The sequence below is a fragment of the Staurois parvus genome, unplaced genomic scaffold (assembly GCF_062004578.1).
Source record: "Staurois parvus isolate SC_StPar_1 unplaced genomic scaffold, SC_StPar_1.0 ptg001780l, whole genome shotgun sequence".
NCBI classification, from domain to species: domain Eukaryota; kingdom Metazoa; phylum Chordata; class Amphibia; order Anura; family Ranidae; genus Staurois; species Staurois parvus.
Genome location: NW_028319576.1, coordinates 81,014 through 105,924, shown reverse-complemented (window position 1 = coordinate 105,924; position 24,911 = coordinate 81,014). Strand labels below are relative to the sequence as shown.

Sequence of the window (24,911 nt, the reverse complement as noted above, 5' to 3'; positions counted from 1 at the left end):
TGCTATAAAACCTATCCAATAAAATGTAAACAGTCAAATTTTGTCATAACTTTAGGACAAAATGTATTCTGCTCCATGGCTTTGCTAGAAAAAAACCAAAAATCTAAATACGTGTGAATTAATTAGTTTACGTGACAGTTATAACATTTACAAATGGCGATATATATATTGGAATTTTAATTTTATTTATATTAGTAATGGCAGCGATCCACGACTTATAGCGGGACTGCGGCGGGCATTCTGACACTGGGGGGGGGGGGAACTGACTAACTGACATCCCCAGTGACACAAATACAGTGATCAATGCTAATAAAAAGCACTGACACTGTACTAATGGCACTGGGCGGGAAGGGGTTAACATCTGGGGCAATCAAAGGGTTAACTGTGTGCTGTTTTACTAGAGAGACATGCTGTGCAGAGAGATACAGAGCAGCATGTCCTTGCTGACAGGAAAGAGACCTGTGTTTGTTTACACACAGGTCTCTCTCCTGTCAGCTTTCCCCAACAATCGCTGAGTGCCAGATGGGACCCGGTGATTGATTTCTCTAGCCGCCAATATACATGATTATGCGCCGCCCTGTAGCAGTACTACTGCTATAGGGCGGAGGGCAAGCGGTTAATCTACAGCAGGAGATGTTTGTAAGTTGTACTGTATATGCAAATCCCACATGTCAAAAAGTACAAACGAAACCAGCGCTCAAACCTTCAAGCAGATTAGAAAGAATTCTGAATGTCAAACGTTGAGGTGCAGTCCTTCAAAGATCGGGAAATCTTGGTACTGGGGAACAAAAGCAAACAAGGGCGCACTCTCATCGCGCATTACCGGGGTACACCACGTATTTATTCCATGAACATACTGTGTTTTTCTCATTGGCTACAGTATTTGTTGGTGGTGCTGTTCCAGCACTGCACATGGAGCCATGTCCTCCCTTCCGCCCTTTCTCTGACACACTTCCTCGGAGTGTGTGGGGCGCAGATCATACATGGCGCAGTGCGTGGACGGGATGCCGTGTAGTGCACATGCGCATCGGCATGCCCATTCATTTTCCAGTCACGTCCACACTAACACAGCGCGGCGAGCAGTGCAGACGCCACGCTTATTCCTGTATCCATTGGACACATATCAACTACTAGATACAAGCATTTGTTCACCTCATTATACAGTTGATTATAATTTCTGGCATGAGTCCCATTGCACAAGTCATTCATCCATGCATATCCTGGCAACAGTAAAGTTCATTTATTCATTCATTCATTATTATATATATATATATATATATATATACACACATACACATACACAGTGGGGATCGAAGGTTTGGGCACCCCAGCTAAAAATTTGTATTAATGTGCATAAAGAAGCCAAGGAAAGATGGAAAAATCTCCAAAAGGCATCAAATTACAGATTAGACATTCTTATAATATGTCAACAAAAGTTAGATTTTATTTCCATCATTTACACTTTCAAAATAACAGAAAACAAAAAAATGGCGTCTGCAAAAGTTTGGGCACCCTGCAGAATTTATAGCATGCGCTGCCCCCTTTGCCAAGCTGAGACCTGCCAGTGTCATGGATTGTTCTCAATCATCGTCTGGGAAGACCAGGTGATGTCAATCTCAAAGGTTTTAAATGCCCCGACTCATCTGACCTTGCCCCAACAATCAGCACCATGGGTTCTTCTAAGCAGTTGTCTAGAAAACTGAAACTGAAAATAGTTGACGCTCACAAAGCTGGAGAAGGCTATAAGAAGATAGCAAAGTGTTTTCAGATGTCAATATCCTCTGTTCGGAATGTAATTAAGAAATGGCAGTCATCAGGAACAGTGGAAGTTAAAGCAAGATCTGGAAGACCAAGAAAAATATCAGACAGAACAGCTCGCAGGATTGTGAGAAAAACAATTCAAAACCCACGTTTGACTGCACGATCCCTCCAGAAAGATCAGGCAGACACTGGAGTTGTGGTACACTATTCCACTATAAAGAGATACTTGTACAAATATGGTCTTCATGGAAGAGTCATCAGAAGAAAACCTCTTCTACGTCCTCACCACAAAAATCATCGTTTGAACTTTGAACTTTGCAAATGAACATATAGACAAGCCTGATGCATTTTGGAAACGCAAAGTTCTGTGGACCGATGAGGTTAAAATTGAACTTTTTGGCCGGAATGAGCAAAGGTACGTTTGGAGAAGAAGGGGCACAGAATTTAATGAAAAGAACCTCTGTCCAACTGTTAAGCATGGGGTTGGATCAATCATGCTTTGGGGTTGTGTTGCAGCCAGTGGCACAGGGAACATCTCACGAGTAGAAGGAAAAATGGATTCAATAAAATTTCAGCAAATTTTGGATGGTAACTTGATGCCATCTGTGAAAAAGCTGAAGTTAAAGAGAGGATGGCTTCTACAAATGGATAATGATCCTAAACACACCTCGAAATCCACGGGGGATTACATCAAGAGGCGTAAACTGAAGGTTTTGCCATGGCCTTCACAATCTCCTGACCTCAACATCATTGAAAATCTATGGCTAGACCTTAAAAGAGCCGTGCGTGACAGACAGCCCAGAAATCTCAAAGAACTGGAAGACTTTTGTAAGGAAGAATGGGCAAAGATACCTCAAACAAGAATTGAAAGACTCTTGGCTGGCTACAAAAAGCGTTTACAAGCTGTAATACTTGCCAAAGGGGGCAGTACAAGATATTAACTCTGCAGGGGGCCCAAACTTTTGCAGACGCCATTTTTTTGTTTCCTGTTATTTTGAAAGTGGAAATGATGGAAATAAAATCTAACTTTTGTTGACATATTATAAGAATGTCTAATCTGTAATTTGATGCCTTTTGGAGATTTTTCCATCTTTCCTTGGCTTCTTTATGCACATTAATACAAATTTTTAGCTGGGGTGCCCAAACTTTCCATCCCCACTGTGTGTGTGTATATGTGTGTGTGTGTGTGTGTATATATATATATATATATATATATATATATATATATATATATATATATATATATATATATATACATACATATATATATATATACATACATACATACATACATACATACATACACACACACATACATACATACACACATGCATGCATACATACATACATACCATATATACACACTTTATTATTTTACATCTTGGTGGAGTTTTTGTGTGGTTTTTTTTTTTGTTCTTTTTTGTTTTTTTTTTTTGTGTTGCTGGAGGTGGATTTGATTGGCTTGTCTTTGATTGGGCCGTCATGTGTGCGGGGGGGGGGGGGGGGGGGGGTTTAGTCCTCTTCACCACTTTTTGTCTTATAAATGTTGGGTCAGCAGGTCTACATTTCAGGGGGAGTTTGTCTCCCGAAACGCTTTAGCCTATCCCTATAAGGGTTTAGTATTCCATTGGACTGTCATTATGGACTACCTGCTCTGTTTTTATTCTCTTTTGGTTTGTGAGTATATATCTGTTTTTTTTAATAAATACGTGGTGTACCACGGTAATGCACGATGAGTGCGCCCTTGTCTGCTTTTGTGCACCAAATCCCACATGTGTTCAACTGATGCATCAGCCTGCGACTTGCTGATCTTTTTGTGGAATAATGCAACATCATTCCATGTTACCGTGCATATAGCGCACGTCTTCTTCTTGTGTGTTACTGGGGGGGGAGGGGGGATGTTTGCAAGGAAAAGAACTACTCTGTTGCCAAAGTTCGCGGTTCCCGGCAATACAGCGAACATAATATTTTAACTTCATATTAAAGCACCACTCAATAAAAGAGACCATGACTGGCGCTGGGATAATCTATAACACTGGCAGGGTGCTTACAATGGTAAACATTTATTTCACAAAGTACAAATCTTGTAAAAGAAAATATTGATGCAGCCTTTCTCGCACCCCGGCAGTGTTGATCTGTCCATACCCCTGTCACTGGCACTTTTGCTGGACAGTTCGCTCTGCATGTAAATTTGGAGAAAAGTATACACTGATCAGCCATAACATTATGACCATCCACCATGATCCATTGAGGCATGGACTCCACTAGACCTCTGAAGGTTTGCTGTGGGATCTGGCATCAAGCCGTCAGTAGCAGATCCTTTAAGTCCTGCCAGTTGTGAGGTGGGACCTCCATGGATTGGACTTGTTTTTCCAGCACATCCCACAGATGCTCAACTAGATTGAGATCTGGAGAATTTGGAGACTTCGTTGTCTTCCTCAAATGATTCTTGAATTCATTAGACCAGGCCACCTTCCTTCATTGCTCCGTGGTCCAGTTCTGATGCTCACGTGCCCATTTGTAGGCGCTTTTGGCTGTGGACACGGGTCAGCATGGGCACCCTGACCGGTCTGTGGCTACACAGCCAACTGCAATGTTCTGTGTGTTCTGGCACCTATTAGAACCAGCATTCACTTTTTCAGCAATTTGAGTTCCAGTAGCTCTTCTATTATTATTATTATACAGTATTTATAAAGCGCCAATAGTTGGCTCAGTGCTGTACATTACAAAGGGGGACAGAACATGTGACAGAACAATACCAATACAATGCAAAACACGATGGGATCGAGGGCCCTGCTCCTTGGAGCTTACAATCTAGGAGGGAGGGGATGGTGGTACAGGAGGAGATAGCTGTGGGGGATGGAGTGGTAGGAAGAGTGGAGGAGGTCGGCAAGTTAGCAGGGGGTGGGGTAGGCTTCCCTGAAGAGATGGGTTTTCAGGGTGCGCCTAAAGGAGAGGAGAGTAGGTGATAATCTGATGGTTTGGGGCAGGGAGTTCCAGAGGATGGGTGACACCCTGGAGAAGTCCTGGAGGCGGGCATGGGAGGAGGAGACCAGGGAACTAGAGAGAAGGAGGTCTTGTGAGGAGCGGAGTGTGCGTGTTGGGTGGTACTTGGATATTAGGTCAGTGATGTAGTTCGGGGCAGTATGGTGGACGGCTTTGTACGTCAGTGTTAGGGTTTGAATTTGATCCGTTGTGCAATCGGAAGCCAGTGGAGGGATTGGCAGAGGGGGGTGGAGGCCAGTGGAGGGATTGGCAGAGGGGGGAGGAGGACACTGAGTGGAGGCCAGTGGAGGGATTGGCAGAGGGGCGTGGAGGCCAGTGGAGGGATTGGCAGAGGGGGGTGGAGGACACTGAGTGGAGGCCAGTGGAGGGATTGGCAGAGGGGGGTGGAGGACACTGAGTGGAGGCCAGTGGAGGGATTGGCAGAGGGGGGTGGCGGAGACGGAGTGGTTGGAAAGGTGAATGAGTCTGGCAGCCGTATTCAGGATGGACTGAACCGGGATAGCCAGCGGCGAGGCAGGCCAGTGAGGAGGGAGTTGCAGTAGTCGAGTCGTGATATGATGAGGGAGTGGATGAGCTGTTTAGTGGTTTCTGGGGTTAGGATTGGATCGGACTACACAGATCAGTCTTTGCTCCCCACGTTCATCAATGGCCTTTTGGCCACCCATGACCCCGTCGCCGGTTCTGCTTCCTTGGTCAGTCCTGACCACTATAGACTGGGAACATCCCACAAGAGCTGCAGTTTGGGAGTTGTTCTGACCCAGTTTTCAAGCCATTATAATTTGGCCCTTGTCAAAGTCACTCAAAACCTTACACTTATTGACTTTTTCTGCTTTCAACACAACTTCAGGGACAACATGTTCACTTGCTGCCTAATCTATCCTACTGACTTTTAGATGCCATTGCTACAAGATAATCACTTTTATTCACTTTACCTGTCAGTGGTCATAATGATCAGTGTAAATAAATATGAAAATAAAAAATAAGTAATATTCTTAATACTATTACATGTAGTAAAGTGTATGCAACCTCTAACAATTATTTTCACTCTAATTTGGTTTGTTAACCACTTCCCCTTCGCCCTATAGCAGAAATGTTGCTACTGGGTGGCAGGGGTGCGCAAAATCACATATATATATATATATATATATACATGATTTTGCATTTCTGTGTAGGGGGCACGTGCCCTACCTGCGCCGCCATTCGCGACCTCGGCTGTCAATCACAGGGTCCCGGCTGGTGATTGCTCGCCGAGTATCTCCAATGGGGGAGAGACCTGTATGTAAACAATACAGATCTCTCTCCTGTCAGCTCCTGCACGCTGCTTTGCGTGGCTCTGCATAGCAGCCAATTAATTTACACATATTGGGATTTTATTTTTTTAGCAAGGACATGTCACAGAATACATTTTGGTCTAAATTTATGATGAAATTTTATATTTTTCTAAAAAATTTTATTGGACATGTTTAATAGCAAAAAGTCAAAAATATTTTTTTTCTTAAAATTGTCAGTGTTTTTTTTGTTTATAGCACAAAAAATTGTGTGAAAAAAGGACGTAAATTTAATTTGGGTGCAGCGTTGCATGACCGCGCAATTGTCAGTTAAAGTAACGCAGCGCTGTAAGGCAAAAAACGGCCTGGTAAGGAAGAGGAGGGATTAATCCTCTGGAGGGCAAATGGTTAAATAAACCATTGACAGTGTATTGTTATGGCACAACATAAACCTTGATCCTGCCAGAAACCTAGTGTCTCTATTATCTTCATTTTGCATTCTTATCCCTGGTTAAACTTAGAGGGATACACTCTGAACTACAGAACTACACCCACCTCCCCCTTATGTTATTGGGAAAGAACAGGTGAAGGTCTTCTCTAGTCCTCTCTAAGGGTGACAACACTATTCCTCCATAGATACAGTACAGGGAGTACACTTTGCCACCCTATCACAGGAAGTGTCACTGGCAGGATCACCAGGTGAAAATAATAGAGAAATAAAAATGCAGCCTCATCATCTAAGGACTGGTAAGTTGCACGGTATGAACTTTATTTTCCATGGCGTTTGATACACTTTATTTGCGTACAATTCTCAGAGTAGATTATTTTTGTGACATCGGTTATTTAAGTAACTTAATGTACTTATTCATTCTGGACATTGTGCCATCCCTACTCTTTTTTTGGGGTGTGGCATGTTTGATGGCCTTGTCTGATTGCTTCATCCACTTTCTCCACCCACAGCATGCGATCTATCCTCAGGAATCATCGGTACCGGCGGGATGCACGCTCCTTAGAGGATGAAGAAGAAATGTGGTTTAACACGGAAGACGAAGAACTGGAGGACGGAGATGCGATGGTTCTTCCTTCTGACAAAATAAAGAACAGCGAGGATCTCATGGATCCGATCAGCAAGTTCATGGAAAGAAAGAAGTGTGAGTGTTCCCTGACTACTTGTGCTATGAGGGCCTTCGCTGCGTATTTTTAGTTGATATGTGGAGGAAATGGTTAAAACTGAACTCCAGGATGAGCATATATTGTTTAACCTCTTAGCGCCGGCCGCACGCAAATGTGCGGCCTTCCGGCGTCTGGGCCTTGACGCCGAGCGGCTGCACATTTGCATGCAATTAAGAAAAACATATGTGCTGAGAGTTCGAGCTCCCAGCACACATGTCCAATACTCACGGAATGGTCCCGATCTCCTCTTTCGATCGGGACCTTTCCCTATCATGTGACAGCGAATCACGGCGGTCACATGACCTTAAAACCCCACCCCGGCTCCCAGCTTCTGAAACCCTTAAAGGTCCGGGAGGCTCCGGCTCCAAGGGGTTAAAGGATAAATAAATGAACATTTTTTTATTTTTTTTGGCAGGTAAAAAATATGCATTTATTATTTTTGTCTGCAGGAGCCTGGACAGCATTGCACCAGCGATCAGTAAGGTCTCCTGCAGACCTGTCAGAATATCTGCTTGCCGTACGGGGATGTATGAACAAGCAGATATACTGACCGGAAGCTTCAGTGAACTACCATGGCGCATTAGAGCGCTGTGGTAGTTCAATGAAAACTAAAAGCCCGCAGCCGCTAAGGCTGCCGGGACTTGTAGGCACTCATTCACAGAACTCTGAAAAACCCTGTTTTCAAATCTGACCGATAGTACGTGAAACTTCTCCCCGTACAATCTGTCAGAGGTTGGGGGCGGGGGGCTGCGGCTATGGGAACATGTTACATGTTCCACCTGAAAAATGGATGGACCATGTAACATGTTCCAAAGGTGAACTTATAAGTCCATTCATCATGTATATTCCTTTTGAATCTTGCTGTGCTTTGTGTATTTCTTCCAGATCTGTGCAAGAGCCTCTATGCAGGCGTTTCTTGCACAGGGTGACTTGTTTTTGCGCCTGGAATTAAGCTTTAAAGCGGATGTCTAGCTTTAGTTTCAGGTTAACCTATTGCCACCTGCCAGCAGTACATTTACTGCTGGCAAGCACAGCCCCAGGCACTACAACATGGACGCACCCTTAATCTGGAAGCAGGTAGGGACATACCAGTACGTCACTTTGTGTGCACGAGCCGCCCATTCACAGTACATTTACTGCTGGCAAGCGTAGTCCCAGGCACTGCAACATGGATTCACCCTTAAACTGGAAGCAGGCAGGGATGTACCAGTACGTCACTTTGCCTGCATGAGCCACCCATCCACAGTACATTGTGGGCGGGCGGTCCTTAAAGTGTTACTAAACCCCGGACCCCGCATTCACTATATCTGGTCTCCCCGGACCCCGCATTCACTATATCTGGTCTCCCCGGACCCCGCATTCACTATATCTGGTCTCCCCGGACCCCGCATTCACTATATCTGGTCTCCCCGGACCCCGCATTCACTATATCTGGTCTCCCCGGACCCTGCATTCACAATATCCGCTCTCCCCAGACCCTGCATTCACTATATCCGCTCTCCCCGGACCCTGCATTCACTATATCCGCTCTCTCCGGACCCTGCATTCACTATATCCGCTCTCCCCGGACCCTGCATTCACTATATCTGGTCTCCCCGGACCCCGCATTCACTAGATCTGGTCTCCCCGGACCCCGCATTCACTAGATCTGGTCTCCCCGGACCCCGCATTCACTAGATCTGGTCTCCCCGGACCCCGCATTCACTAGATCTGGTCTCCCCGGACCCCGCATTCACTAGATCTGGTCTCCCCGGACCCCGCATTCACTAGATCTGGTCAACCCGGACCCCGCATTCACTAGATCTGGTCAACCCGGACCCCGCATTCACTAGATCCGCTCTCCCCGGACCCCGCGTTCACTATATCTGTTCTCCCCGGACCCTGCATTCACTATATCTGGTCTCCCAGAAATGCAATTATTTTAGTAAATATAAATGACTAAATAAATATACAAATGAGCAGCGCTAATATTGATCTATGCGAACAAAACAAATATGTGAACGAATAACCAATATGATAAATAATAAATGAAGTCTAAAAGAAAAAAGTGCAATGTCCAGCAATAATGTGTGAATCAATGGTGATGAGCGATGTGAAGTGACATCTGTGACCATCCTCCACCACTACGCACTCACCAGAAGCAAGAAATAAACAGGCTGTGTGCAGAAATCCCTCCACGAGATCCCTCCAGAAATCCCTCCACGAGATGTGTCCTTTCCACTGCAGGAAATAGATATATAGCCAAATGACATCCACTGCAACTTGGCTCTCTATGGGCATTCCTTGAAATGGACCTCCCCTGCTCCGGTCGGCGATCGATCCAAATGTGGCAGATCCTCTGCTCCCGCAGCAGCTGGCGCTCACACTCCAGTAATTAACTGTTTATCAGAGTCCACGCATCCAGTGAAGGACTATGTGCTCTTCATTGAACTTGATGACATCAAAGAACCTGCGAATGCCAAAGTGTAGGGTAGATGGGGCTGCAGCGATCAGGCTTACTGTTTGGACGGAGCCGGAGGCAGTGATATAAAGAATGACAGAGCTCTGCTTCACTGACAGCCTGACAGTTGCACTCCTATGATGTCACCCCCACACGGCGACCCAGAGCAGACATTTTTGATAAATTGCTAAATACCTTTTCACATCAGCAGTATATAGCAGTTGTGTGACTTCCATCAGTGTCTGCCTGAGCACTGGTTACAGAAGGGGTTAAAAGTTAAAGTCCAGACCTACTAGGCAGTCACAAAACTTAGGCTGGCCATACATTATACATTTATCTGCAGATTTTCTGCCCAATTTCCTTTAGATTTACCTTCAACTATGTAGTGCAAGGGCCTGCCTGATTGGATACAACTGAAAGTGTTGTTTAGGTTTGTCCTCCTATTATATGGTTTTTGGTAAATCTAAACCAAAAATCTGCAGATAATTGTATAATGTATGGCCAGCCTTACTCTCCACCAGTTGCCCCACCCAACCTTGGCCAGGTCCGCCCCAAACCCCACCCCCGGTCTGCCCCCAACCACGCCCCCTTAAAACTTATGAAATTACATTTTTCTTTAGAATAAATAGTCCAAAATATAAAACTGTACACAGTAATGTATATCCCCCCTCCCCTGTACTCCATTATAGTGATATGACGTGTATACAGTAATGTATATCCCCCCCCCTGTACTCCATTATAGTGATAGGACGTGTATACAGTAATGTATATCCCCCCTCCCCCGTACCCCATTATAGTGATATGACGTGTATACAGTAATGTATATCCCCCTCCCCTGTACTCCATTATAGTGATATGACGTGTATACAGTAATGTATATCCCCCTCCCCTGTACTCCATTATAGTGATATGACGTGTATACAGTAATGTATATCCCCCCTCCCCTGTACCCCATTATAGTGATATGACGTGTATACAGTAATGTATATCCCCCTCCCCTGTACTCCATTATAGTGATATGACGTGTATACAGTAATGTATATCCCCCCTCCCCTGTACTCCATTATAGTGATATGACGTGTATACAGTAATGTATATCCCCCCTCCCCTGTACCCCATTATAGTGATATGACGTGTATACAGTAATGTATATCCCCCCCCTCCCCTGTACCCCATTATAGTGATATGACGTGTATACAGTAATGTATATCCCCCCTCCCCTGTACTCCATTATAGTGATATGACGTGTATACAGTAATGTATATCCCCCCTCCCCTGTACCCCATTATAGTGATATGACGTGTATACAGTAATGTATATCCCCCCTCCCCCGTACCCCATTATAGTGATATGACGTGTATACAGTAATGTATATCCCCCCTCCCCCGTACCCCATTATAGTGATATGACGTGTATACAGTAATGTATATCCCCCTCCCCTGTACCCCATTATAGTGATATGACATGTATACAGTAATGTATATCCCCCCTCCCCTGTACTCCATTATAGTGATATGACATGTATACAGTTCTTTCTGTCCCCCGCGGCGGTGGAGAGGATGTCTCCTCTCAGTGGAGGAGAGCGGACCTCTCCTGCACCTGTCCCCTCGGCGGTGGTGCCGCAGAAGCTGGAAACCGGAACTCGGTTTCACAATGAGGCTTGGAGTGCAGGTGCAGTCGCTCCATGCTTCATCTGTGCTCACCGCTTGCCACAGAGGAATTTCTCCTCGCATTTGGCGAGCGGCTTTTTCAAGCCGTGGGTTACAGCTTGTAGGAGGAGTTTTCTTTCTTCTCCGACTGTCCTATGAGGCTGAATAACCCCTGATCCTCTGTCTGGACAGTGCTGATTGGCCCTGTGCTGATCACAAACATACCCTCTCAAAGAAAAAAAAACATTCTAGCAATACACACCAAACTGAGCATGTGCTGAGAGAAGACAGGATCAAACAGCCTTTTGACAATGCGGTGGATTAACCCCTTAGGTCCCACAGTGTGTATAACAAGCACGCTTTACTGCATCTACAGACTGATTGTACTGTTGTGGGTTCAGTAACACTTTAAGTGGTTAAATTCAAATGGGGACTATGTTATGTTACACCTCGGGTAGAAGCTGCCTTTCTGCCTGTTAAGTGGAATTCCGGGTGATGAAGTTATTTGTGGTGAAGCTGCCAAGGCTCAGCTTCACTATCACTTTCATAGGAAGCTTTACATTTAGCGTTTACATAGTCTGACTGAAAAAAGACAAAAGTCCATCCAGTTCAGCCATTAACTGGCAGATCTATTGAAAGGTCTGGACCCCTGTGAAAGTAATTACTATGATAACAGTGTGTAGCTGTAATTGTATGTAAGGGGTAGTCTGGGGTGTTTTGTAATGGTGATTAGTACATGAACCCCGATATGTTCTGGTAAAACATGGACCCCGATATGCTCTGATTTCCAGTGAAGGAGAGTGAAGAGAAGGAGGTTCTTCTGAAGACCAGCCTCACAGGCCGACAGAGTCCAAGTTTTAAACTTTCCTTTTCTGGAGGGACAAAGACAACCCTCACCAGCCAATCAACAGCAAGCAGTTTACCGGGATCCCCCAGTCCGCCTGGATCTCCCGGCTCACCCGGTTCTCCTGGGTCCGTTTCCAAAAGCACACCTCAGACGGCAGCTATTACTACAAAGGTGAGTTTGACTGTAGCATGGCATGTCGCTGATGTTTCCTCTGTGTAAACCCACAAAGCACTTTTTTTCTTTTTGTAGCAGAGTATTCACAGGTATGAAGTAAATCACTAAAATCCATATGTTCTTGTATTAATATAATGCCGAAATAGTCCATGGAGACTTCCAGGAGTTATAAAGGTAGGCTGGCCATAGATTACTCTTTTTTTTTTTTCCCCGATCAGCCAACAGATTTGTCCTTCCTCACAAGTGAGGTGCATAGAGGAGTCGCTGAGACAACGTATTCTGACTGCAAGACAGTCCGCGGTCATAATACACTGATCAGTGGCTGCAGCCAGCAGATCAAGAGAAATTTTCCAGCAAGCCCCTTAACCACTTCCCGACCGGCCGTTGTATATAAACAGCTGGACGGTGGCACTGCAGGATCGGGTGGCCGTTTATAAATGGCCTCCTCGCACCCTGCTTGTGCGCCTCCCTGGGAGCGCGCAGCACCGCGATCCGGTGCCCGCTGTGTCCTTCGGACACAGTGAAACACCGATCGTCGGACGGGACCTCTGTACGAGGTCCCGATCGTGTGATCACTGATTGGCCAATTGCAAAGTAGTAAGCAAGATGTCATTTGTGACATCATTGCTTACTACGTGTGAAATCTGTGAATGATCACAGAGGTCACATGGTACAGGGATATTCACAACAGCCTTGTACCATGTGACAAGCGGTGACCAATCACAGCTCACTCAGTACTTCTCAATGACTGCAAGAATGCAGACAGAGAGAAGGAGAAATGATTGCTTTTACATCCTATATGGGTGTAAAAGCAATCAGTGTACAAAAAAAAAAAAAATCTTCATCACCCCCCACAAGTAGTGCAGTGTCACCATATTGACATTGTACTGCTAGGGTGACACAGTATGTAAATAAAAAAATAATATAAAAAAATAAAATAAAAATGTAAAAAAAAATGTTTAAAAATTATAATTTTTGGTTATAAACTAATTTGGATTTTTTTTTTTTACACTAAAAAGATAACGGAATAAATTTTGGCCAAGATTTATGATGAAATATTTATTTGCAAAATTTTATTAAAAAAAACACTTTTTTTCAAAATGTTTGGACTTTTCATTTACATAGCAAAAAAATAAAAATCCCAGCGGTGAATAAATACCACCAAAATAAAGCTTTATCTGTCTCAAAAAAATGGTAAAAAATTCATATGGGTACAGTGTTGCATGACCGCGCAATTGTCATTCAAAGTGTGATAGCGCTGAAAGCTGAAAATTGCCCTGGTCAGGAAGGGGGTAAAAGTGTCCGGACTGGAAGTGGTTAAAGGATAAGTTCACTTTTTTAACAAAAAATAATATATGCACATTTTTTCTTTCGCAGGTTAACCCCTAGACACTGAGCGCACACAAATATGCGCCTCTGAGCGTCTGGGCCTTGATGCCGAGCGGCCGCATATTTGCGCACCATTTGAAAATACATAAGTGATGAGAGCACGCGCTCCCAGCGCACATGTCCGTGACTCACGGAAAGGTCCCGATCTCCCCTTGCGATCGGGACCTTTTCCGATCATGTGACCGCCAAGACAGCGAATCATGGCGGTCACATGACCCTAAAACCCCGCCCCAGCGTCTGAAACGTAAAGGGCCGGGAAGAGCAGGCTCAGAGGGTTTAAAAAATGTGCATTTATTATTTTGTTTTTGGAGCCTCTAAATCCTCATGCACACTTGACGTTTTTACAGCGGCTGTTTTTGGCTTTTGACGGGTTTTTTTTCTACAGCCAGTAAACCCCCCAGCATGTTATCCTAGGTGTTCCTACACACAAAGAATGGAATCAATGTTCTTTGGCTGGAAAAAAAACCCCAGGACTAGTGGGATTCTAGAGGAGTTTTTTAGCTGTAAAAACACTCTAACAAGGTAAAACGCTGAAAACCGACATTTTTGGATTTTTTTAACCAAAAAACCCATAAACGCAGGAAAACGCTAATGCAAAAAACACTAAAACGTGCTGAAAAACTCACGTTTTTAACATAACGTTACCAGTGTTATCAATACGTCCCCCCAGTGTGCATGAGGGCTAAAGCATTGAACCAGTAATCAGGAGGTCGCTGGTGGGTTGCAGGCCTCCCTCTGACCGGTCACTGTATCTATTGTGCATCCCGTATGGGCAAGCTGATACTTACTGACAGGAAGGCTCACGGAACTACTATGGGCAAGCTGATACTTACTGACAGGAAGGCTCACGGAACTACTATGGGCAAGCTGATACTTACTGACAGGAAGGCTCAATGAATACTATGGGCAAGCTGATACTGGCAGGAAGGCTCAATGAATACTATGGGCAAGCAGATACTTACTGACAGGAAGGCTCAATGAATACTATGGGCAAGCAGATACTTACTGACAGGAAGGCTCAATGAATACTATGGGCAAGCAGATACTTACTGACAGGAAGGCTCACGGAACTACTATGGGCAAGCTGATACTGGCAGGAAGGCTCAATGAACTACTATGGTCAAGCTGATACTTACTGACAGGAAGGCTCACGGAACTACTATGGGCAAGCAGATACTTACTGACAGGAAGGCTCAATGAACTACTATGGGCAAGCAGATACTTACTGACAGGAAGGCTCAATGAACTACTATGGGCAAGCTGATACTTACTGACAGGAAGGCTCAATGAATACTATGGGCAAGCTGATACTTACTGACAGGAAGGCTCACGGAACTACTATGGGCAAGCTGATACTTACTGACAGGAAGGCTCACGGAACTACCATGGACAAGCAGATACTTACTGACAGGAAGGCTCAATGAATACTATGGGCAAGCAGATACTTACTGACAGGAAGGCTCAATGAACTACCATGGGCAAGCAGATACTTACTGACAGGAAGGCTCAATGAATACTATGGGCAAGCTGATACTTACTGGCAGGGAATGCTCAATGGACTACTATGGGCAAGCTGATACTGGCAGGAAGGCTCAATGAATACTATGGGCAAGCAGTTTGTGACAGGGAAGGTTCAATGAACTACTATGGACAAGCTGATACTTACTGACAGGAAGGCTCACCAAACTACTATCGGCAAGCTGAAACTTACTGACAGGGAGGCTCAATGAACTACCATGGGCAAGCAGATACTGACAGGGAAGGCTCAATGAACTACTATGGGCAAGCAGATACTGACAGGGAAGGCTCAATGAACTACTATGGGCAAGCAGATACTGACAGAATGTTCCATGAACTACTATGGGCAAGCAGATACTGACAGGGAATGTTCCATGAACTACCATGGGTAAGCAGATACTGACAGGGAATGTTCCATGAACTACCATGGGTAAGCAGATACTGACAGGGAATGTTCCATGAACTACCATGGGTAAGCAGATACTGACAGGAAGGCTCAATGAACTACTATGGGCAAGCAGATACTGACGGAATGTTCCATGAACTACTATGGGCAAGCAGATACTGACAGGGAATGTTCCATGAACTACCATGGGTAAGCAGATACTGACAGGAAGGCTCAATGAACTACTATGGGCAAGCAGATACTTACTCACAGGAAGGCTCAATGGACTACCACGCTGTGGAGAGCTGTAGTAGTTAATTTAAAACTATAAGCTGACTGCTGCATAGGCTGTCGGAACTTGTACACTCACCGTCCAATTTATTGGGTGCACCTTGCTAGTGCCATGAAAATCTCCCCCACACATTACACCACCAGCCTGAACCGTTGATACAAGGCAGGATGGATCCATGCTTTCATGTTGTGTACACCAAATTCTGACCCTACCCTCCGAATGTTGCAGAAACCAGTCCGCCCATTCTCCTCTGACCTCAACAAGGCATTTTCCTCCACACAACTGCCGTTCACTGGATATTTTCTCTTTTTTGGACCATTCTCTGTAAACCCTAGAAATGGTTGTGTGTGAAAATCCCGGTAGATCAGCAGTGTTTGAAATACTCAGACCAGCCCATCTGGCACCAACAACCATACCACGTTCCCCATTCTGATGCTCGGTTTTAACATCAGCAATCCGTCTTCACCATGTCTAGATGCCGAAATGCATTGAGTTGCTGCCATGTAATTGGCTGAAAACAATTTGCCAAGCAATTGACCATATATACCTGATAAAGCGGCCAGTGAGCGTAGATTTCTCATTCACAGAATACTGTGAATGAGTGACGCGGCCAGGCGGAGCTCTGCACAGCCGCATTTTTTAAAAAATTGTGACAGCTAGCGGGAAGGAGTAGATCCCCCGCTAGCTGCCACAGTGCAGATCAAGGAGGTGCGGGGGCCGGTCCACTCGTTGCATGTTACACCCTGAATGTGGGTGTAATATGTATCATGTTACAAAAGTCAATGTAGCAATTGACTTCTGTCTTAACAGGCATGGACACATATGGATCATAATTCGTCCAGTCCCTGGTGAACCAGACGGATTTCAATCTATCTGTGGCCTGGTTTTTATAAACTTTGTTCGTTCTGGTATATATCACAAAGGTCACTGCTCTCACCAAACAATTGTGAGAAAATATATAAAAAAAAAAAAAATCAATAGGCGGGTTAGACAAAAACAATGGAAACACTCCATGATTTGCAGGTGTGACAGTGACTCCATGTTTGGTGTTGAAAGCGGAAGAGATGTATCATCCCGGCATACCAATAAATGTACGTTCGCGGTTCTTCAAGTGGATAAGGAGACCAATCCAGTCATTTCGGGTTTACTTTTCAAGAGGATTGAAACCAAATTGAGCCCTAATGGCATGGCGGAGTTGATAGAAGAATACCAATATGGGTAACTGTGTGCTGTTGGTGTTTGTAAAGGGGAGGATGTAATAGCACTGGAACCGCTTTCACGGGTCAGTCAAGAGAGTTATAGGGTTGGAAAAGGCCTAGCCACCCATGTGTTGTAACTTGCTGTGCTGCTGGGTTGCAGAATGTCAGGTATTGAAATTTGGAAACATTTATGGGGTTGAAGGCCACATTTTTGTGGGGGGTCATATGATGGTCATCTCCTTAAATGATGTTGGGATCTAGGGACCTCTGATGTTGGTGAGAAGAAATATGGAATCCTGAGCGCTCTGTTAAACCAGTTGCCACCTGGCCTATGGCCAAATGGCGGCCAGGCGAGCAATTCATCCTTTCAGGAGGACGCCATATGGCGTCCTTATTGCGCATGCCCACAGGGCCACTCTGTGGCGAGATCTGTCACCGGCCATGTACCTCGGACACGGGCCATGACAGATCTGTGTACCAGCCCCGTTGCCAGTACCATGTGACCTGCTGTGACCAATCACAGTTGTAAACAATGGATGGCTTCCTTTCATGCCATCCATTGTATAGCTGTGAATGGTCACAGCGATCACATGCACAGGCTGGGCCAATCACAGCCCTTCTGTGTCGTGATTAGCTGTGGCCAATCACAGCTAATCACAACAAAAAAAACCTGAATGAATCGATTTCAGTTAAATGCTTGCGTATAGCAAAGAAATTCTTTGCTATAATCAATCGAATTGTGTAAATAAAAAATACTGATCACTTCCCCAAAGTAGCACAATCTTACTATGGTAACATTATACTACTTTGTCATAGTGAAATATGAAAAAAAAATCTTAAAAAAAGAAAAAATGTAATAAGAAAAAAAAACTTTCGTACCGTCACCAGTCAGTGTCCCTGATCTCCGCCACACCAGTTATATGATGACGCTGTACTGCACTGGTGACAGTATGTAAAAAAAAAAAAAAAAAATTTGTGAAGTTTTTTTTTTAATTTCTTTTTTTCCCCAAAAATTATGACAAAAAAATTACTTAAAAAAGCTCGCCATACCTCTTATGAAATACGTCGGACTGTCAACTTTGCAAAAAGGGGTAATTTGGGGGATATCTGTACCGTCCTGACATTTGGAGGATATCTGTACCGTCCTGACATTTGGGGGATATCTGTACCGTCCTGACATTTGGAGGATATCTGTACCGTCCTGACATTTGGGGGATATCTGTACCGTCCTGACATTTGGGGGATATCTGTCCTGTCCTGACATTTGGGGGATATCTGTACCGTCCTGACATTTGGGGGATATCTGTCCTGTCCTGACATTTGGGGGATATCTGTACCGTCCTGACATTTGGGGGATATCTGTACCGTCCTGACATTCGGGGGATATCTGTACCGTCCTGACATTTGGGGGATATCTGTACCGTCCTGACATTTGGGGGATATCTGTACCGTCCTGACATTTGGGGGATATCTGTACCGCCCTGACATTTGGGGGATATCTGTACCGTCCTGACATTTGGGGGATATCTGTACCGCCCTGACATTTGGGGGATATCTGTACCGTCCTGACATTTGGGGGATATCTGTACCGTCCTGACATTTGGGGGATATCTGTACCGCCCTGACATTTGGGGGGTATCTGTACCGTCCTGACATTTGGGGATATCTGTACCGTCCTGACATTTGGGGGATATCTGTACCGTCCTGACATTTGGGGGATATCTGTGCCGTTCTGACATTTGGGGGATATCTGTACCGTTCTGACATTTGGGGGATATCTGTACTGTTCTGACATTTGGGGGATATCTGTACCGTCCTGACATTTGGGGGATATCTGTACTGTTCTGACATTTGGGGGATATCTGTACTGTCCTGACATTTGGGGGATATCTGTACTGTTCTGACATTTTTAGGCCTCAAGAAATTAGATTGGCTGTCAGTACTTCAGGATTGATCAATTTTCAGACATATCCCATAGTTTGTGAACTCTATAACTTTCCTACAGACTAAATAATAAACACTGATATGGGTTATTTTCACCAAAGACATGTAGCAGAATACATCCCGGCCTAAATTTATGAAGAACAATTATTTATTTGCAAACTTTTATAACAGAAACAAAGAAAAACGTGCTGTTTTTTTTTTTTTCAACATTTTCGAGATATTTTTTGTTAATTTAGCAAAAAAATAAAAAGCCCAACTGATTAAATACCACCAAAAGAAAGCTCTAGTTGTGTGAACAAAATGATAAAATTTGAGTTTGGGTACAATGTTGCATGACCGTGCAATTGTCATTCAAAGTGTGATAGCGCTGAAAGCTGAAAATTGGCCTGGACTGGAAGGGGGTAAAAGTGTCCGGTATTTAAGTAGGTAATTAAAGGGGCATTTGCTCAAGAGATTGCAAATAAACAGTCTCCTAGAATATTGTATTGAAGATCTTGGTGTACGGATGTGTCTGTGTCCTCTTCCATAGGTATTGAAATTGCCATTCATACATCCCCCAGTTGCCCACTAGGAGTTTGAATCAAACATTTGCCAATATGACTAGTTTTTGACATAAGTTTTAGTGGCAATCCCCTTCCAATAACAATCTTTTAATTATTCTGTATTTTATTTTTCTACTCAGGGAGGCCTAGTAGGACTGGTAGATTATCCAGACGATGACGAGGAGGAGGACGATGACGAGGAGGAGGACAAGGAAGAGATGCTACCGATCTCTAAAAAAGCAAAGCTTGGCTCTTAATACCAGCGTTTCTTTGGGACAACTCCCCGTGAAATAACTGATCTCCCACAAAGAACCGAGAATCCACCACAGCCGGAAGCAGCACTGTGGGTGGGTCCGACACAAACAACACGTAGACTTCTGCTCATCAAGTGCCAATTCCCAGGAGCGTCAGGAGAAGGAAGACGACCGTTGGAAAGAGACGACTTGGCCTTCTACTCTCCCGTGTAGACCACACATTGCCCTTTTCTCAGGGAAGGAAAAAAAAACAAAAAAATTAAAATAAAAAAGCCAACAGGGCAGGGGTTTATTGTTGAACTCTTGATTGGCTGGTCAGTTGCTCCAAAGTTTATGGAGAGAGGTTCTGAAACTCGCCGTTCCGTAAAGTCTGCAGCTATACAACGGATGCCAGCACTTCAGATTGGGTGGAATGATTCTGCCTGTATAGGATTCCCACATCCTGAACATTTCTCATTTCCACAACAGGTTTTAAAACCCTCGGTGGGGTGAGACGATTACAACAGTTTACTTTCTTTTCTTTTTTTTTTTTTTTTAATAATTTTATTTTTCTTTTTACAACTGAATTCCCCCCCATTGCCCTGGAAACTGCAGCTTTCATTTGGAGGTGTAGAGGAAACCTCTCCAACCTTCTTGATTAAAATTTGAGTGGAATTCTAGATGTGTTCACTTTGTGTCCTGTTTTGAATCATTTTTATATTCTTATTTCTCCACCCTGGGCATCTGCCGACTTGTTGAATCTCTTTGGGACCATTAAATTTTTTCATTGTATATGATTCTGTTGTGATGGTTACCTGCTTTACGGATATTGCAGCCAGAACACCTGATTAGGGGAGGGGGGAAATGTTTTGTGTTTTTGTTTTTTTGTTGCCAAGTTGTGTGGCTTTATCGAAATGTAATACTGAAAGCTCACAGTGGAGTTGTAAAGTCTGTCAACCAAAGCAAAAAAAAATTGACACATTGGGGTAGATTTACTAAAACTTGTGAACTCAGAATCTGGCACAATTGTGCATGGTAACCAATCGGCTTCTAACTTCAGCTTGTTTAAGCTGATTGGATACTATGCTGCACCAAATTCTGTGCGCACTAGTTTTAGTAAATCTCCCCGTTATGTAGTCTGCTAGTAGCATTAACGCAACAGTTGTGTTTTTTCTGGGCTCCCGTTCTCCATGACAAAGTATTATTACTTGTTGATCCTGCCAGCAGATCAGTTACTTTCACACTTTCTAGAACAAGCCCAGCTGTTCAGAAAAGTGACAGTTACAGGGGATAGGACAAAACTATGGTCTTGCACAGAGCAGCCCCGATCCTTTTCTTCTTGGGTTCCCCACTCCTGACCTCTCCCCCCTGCCAAATGCCCCCATAGCAAACTGCCTCTCTCTCTCCCCCTATTCTTTCTCTCTCCCCCCCCCCCTCCTCTTTCTCCCCCCCTCTCTCTCCCCCCCCCTCTCTCTCCCCCCCCTCTCTCTCCCCCCCTCTCTCTCCCCCCCCCTCCTCTCTCCCCCCCCCTCTCTCTCCCCCCTCCCCCCCCTCCTCTCTCCCCCCCTCCCCCCCCCTCCTCTCTCCCCCCCTTCCTCTCTCCCCCCCCCTCCTCTCTCCCCCCCCTCCTCTCTCCCCCCCCCTCCTCTCTCTCCCCCCCCCCTCCTCTCTCCCCCCCCCCCTCTCTCTCCCTCCCCCCTCCTCTCCCTCCCCCCTCCTCTCCTCCCTCCCCTCCTCTCCCCTCCCCCCTCCTCCCCTCCTCCCCCCTCCTCTCCCCCCTCCTCTCTCCTCCCCCCTCCTCTCTCCCCCCCCCTCTCTCCCCCCTCCTCTCTCTCCCCCCTCCTCTCTCCTCCCCCCTCCTCTCTCCCCCCTCCCTCTCTCCCCCCTCCTCTCTCTCCCCCCTCCTCTCTCCTCCCCCCCTCCTCTCTCCTTTCCCCTCCCCTCTCTCCCCCCTCCCCTCTCTCCCCTCCTCCCCCCTCCCCTCTCTCCCCCCTCTCTCCCCCCTCCCCCTCTCCCCCCTCTCTCCCCCCTCCCCTCTCTCTCCCCTCTCTCCCCCCTCCCCTCTCTCTCCCCCCTCCCCTCTCTCTCCCCCTCCCCTCTCTCTCCCCCTCCCCTCTCTCTCCCCCTCCCCCCTCCCCTCTCTCTCCCCCTCCCCCCTTTCTCCCCCTCCCCCCTCTCTCCCCCTCCCCCCTCTCTCCCCCTCCTCCCCCTCCCCCCTCTCTCCCCCTCCTCCCCTCCCCCCTCTCTCCCCCTCCTCCCCCTCCCCCCTCTCTCCCCCTCCTCCCTCCCCCCTCTCTCCCCCTCCTCCCTCCCCCCTCTCTCTCCCCCTCCTCCCTCCCCCTCTCTCTCCCTCCCCCCTCTCTCTCCCCCTCTCTCTCCCCCTCTCTCTCCCTCCCCCCTCTCTCTCCCCCTCTCTCTCCCCCTCTCTCTCCCTCCCCCCTCTCTCTCCCCCTCCCCTCTCTCTCCCCCCCCCCCTCTCTCTCCCCCCCTCCCCTCTCTCTCCCCTCCTCCCCCCTCTCCCCCCTCCTCCCCCTCTCTCTCCCCCCTCCCTCTCCCCCCTCCTCCCCCTCTCTCTCCCCCCTCCCTCTCCCCCCTCCTCCCCCTCTCTCCCCCCTCCTCCCCCTCTCTCCCCCCTCTCCCCCTCTCTCCCCCCTCTCCCCCCCCCTCCTCCCCCTCTCTCCCCCCTCTCTCCCTCTCTCCCCCCTCTCTCTCCCTCCCCCTCTATTTCCCTCCCTCCCCCTCTCTTTCCCTCCCTCCCCCTCTCTTTCCCTCCCTCCCTCTCCCCCCCCCCCTCTCCCTTCTCCCCCCCTGACCCCCTCTCCCTTCTCCCCCCCTGACCCCCTCTCCCTTCTCCCCCCCTGACCCCCTCTCCCTTCTCCCCCCCTGACCCCCCTCTCCCTTCTCCCCCCTGACCCCCTCTCCCTTCTCCCCCCCTGACCCCCTCTCCCTTCTCCCCCCCTGACCCCCTCTCCCTTCTCCCCCCCTGACCCCCTCTCCCTTCTCCACCCCCCCCTGACCCCCTCTCCATCCCCCCCTGACCCCCTCTCCACCCCCCTGACCCCCTCTCTCTCCCCCTCCTCTCTCTCCCCCCTTTTTGGCTGCGATTAACAGCAGCAGGATCCAATGGCCCTCCCGCTGCTGCCTCTCCATCCAATGACGAGGGAGAGATCTGCTACTCTCGTGCTCTTGATCTTCTGGAGGGTGAACAGTTCCAGGGGTTCTTCTCTAGCCTGTTCAGTTTCCAAACCAGAAGGGGAATCTGCCCCATTTTGAATCTCAAGGCCTTAATTGTCTTGCTGACCATGACATACACTAGTAATTTTCATCCTCTCCTTGTATCATTTTCAGTAACTTTTACTGACTTAATCATATTATTTGCATCTCTCTAAATGCTTTTTTAGAAAGATTATATTTGTTATGTATATATGTCATATTCTATTATATATATTTAGGTTTATTTTCATTTTTAGTTATTTATATTTGTCTTTTTTATAATGACTTTTTCTTTAGCAAGTAGCCTTAAAGTGGAGCTCCACCCAAAAGGGGAAGTTTCACTTTAAGCCTTTGTACCCCGCTCTCATTAAGGATTGGCACCTTTGGGGAGCGGGGGAGTACACAAATTTGACAGGTACCGCTCCCACTTCCGCTGCAATTGCCTAGGCGATTGGAAGCGGAAGTAGTTCCCCCCCCCCCCCATAGTCTCCTGGGACACATGACAGGTCTCAGAGGGCTACGGGGCCATTCACAAAGTGTGACACATGCGCAGTGGGCACCAGTCACACAAGTTGTCACAGCCGGGTGCCCACACTGAAAATGCCGGGGAGAGAAGACGGCCGGTGAAACCAGCGGTGGTGAGGACACAGCTGGACCAAGGGACAGGTAAGTGGCTGTATTATAAAAGTCAGCAGCTGCAGTTTTTGTAGCTGCTGACTTTTTATTTTCTCAGGTGGAAGTGTGTGTATGTTATCAGATTGTTTCCCATATATATGCAAGTTTTCTGTATGCCCCCTTTTAGTATGTTTTTAATTTTTCTTTTTAATTGCATGCCTTGTCTTTGTGGTCCGCCCCTCCGACTGGCTACAAATCAGCCCATTATCATCATGGCTGCATCACAGCCTGACGGAGCACGCATGCTCCGAACGCGCATCTATCATACTGCCTCTCCTCCACTTCTGGTGACGTCACCGTGATTGACGTCGGATCCTCCAGCTCGCTTGGAGCCCTAAAACCACCAGCGAGACCAGACGGGTCTTGGATTGCCTTGCCTCCAGCTGTCCAGAAAGCCTCAGTAGCAGATGCCTTATTTGTGACATGCGAGCCCATAGACTACCTTTGTGACTTGCTATATGCTTTTATAATCTGATTTCACAACTTACTGCACTCAGAAAGCACTACGGTTCTTTCCCACTTGTATATCCATTACAGAGGAGCTTCATCTCTGACTGCTGGCTGCTATATTCTGAGTGACGGTCTTGTGGATTTAGCCTATATAAACCTTTTAACATTATGAGGACTATGGACAATATCTCCACTCCAACCTTTAGTCCCTATCGTGGACATTGTTTCCTTTCGTAGTATATTCCTGCTGCTTTTACTCTCCTAGTGCCATTACTTACAGTTAGGTCCATATATATTTGGACACGGGCACAATTTTAGATTTATTCAGGTATTTACCAAAACATGTTCAAGCTATAGTTATATAGTGGATATGGGCTGAAATTGCACACTCTCAGGTTTAATATGAGGGTATGTACATCCAAATCAGAGGAGGGGTTTAGGAATTACAGCTCTTAAGAGTAGCCATGCCCCCTTTTTCAAGAGACCAAAAGTAATTGGACAATTGAATATAATCATAAATAAAATGTTAATTTTGTAATATTTTGTTGAGAATCCTTTCCTGGCAATGACTGGCTGAAGTCTGGAACCCACGGACATGACCAAAGACTGGGTTTCCTCCTTTCTGATGCTTTGCCTGAAGTCTGGAACCCACAAACATGACTGTGAGGAAGAACAAAAAAGAAAAAAGAAGCGCACCAACCTTGCGCATTACCTCAGTAACCAAAATTTATTAAATAAAAGAATGGTACTCAC

The 24,911-nt window shown here is 46.1% G+C and overlaps 1 protein-coding gene across 2 annotated transcripts in view; it reads left to right on the top strand.

Annotated features, from left to right (window-relative positions):
• Nucleotides 1–20,617, top strand: part of PPP4R3A (protein phosphatase 4 regulatory subunit 3A) — a 100,194-nt gene extending 79,577 nt beyond the window's left edge. The window contains exons 13-15 of one of the 2 annotated variants that reach the window (XM_089663827.1): nucleotides 7,014–7,186; nucleotides 12,089–12,315; nucleotides 19,728–20,617. In XM_089663827.1, the coding sequence (XP_089519953.1) occupies nucleotides 7,014–7,186; nucleotides 12,089–12,315; nucleotides 19,728–19,844 (517 nt within the window). In that variant the 3' untranslated portion in view covers nucleotides 19,845–20,617. Of the gene's footprint in view, nucleotides 1–6,995; nucleotides 7,187–12,088; nucleotides 12,316–19,727 lie in introns of both variants that reach the window. The other variant, XM_089663826.1, reaches the window with a different exon arrangement.
• Nucleotides 20,618–24,911: the final 4,294 nt, after the last annotated feature.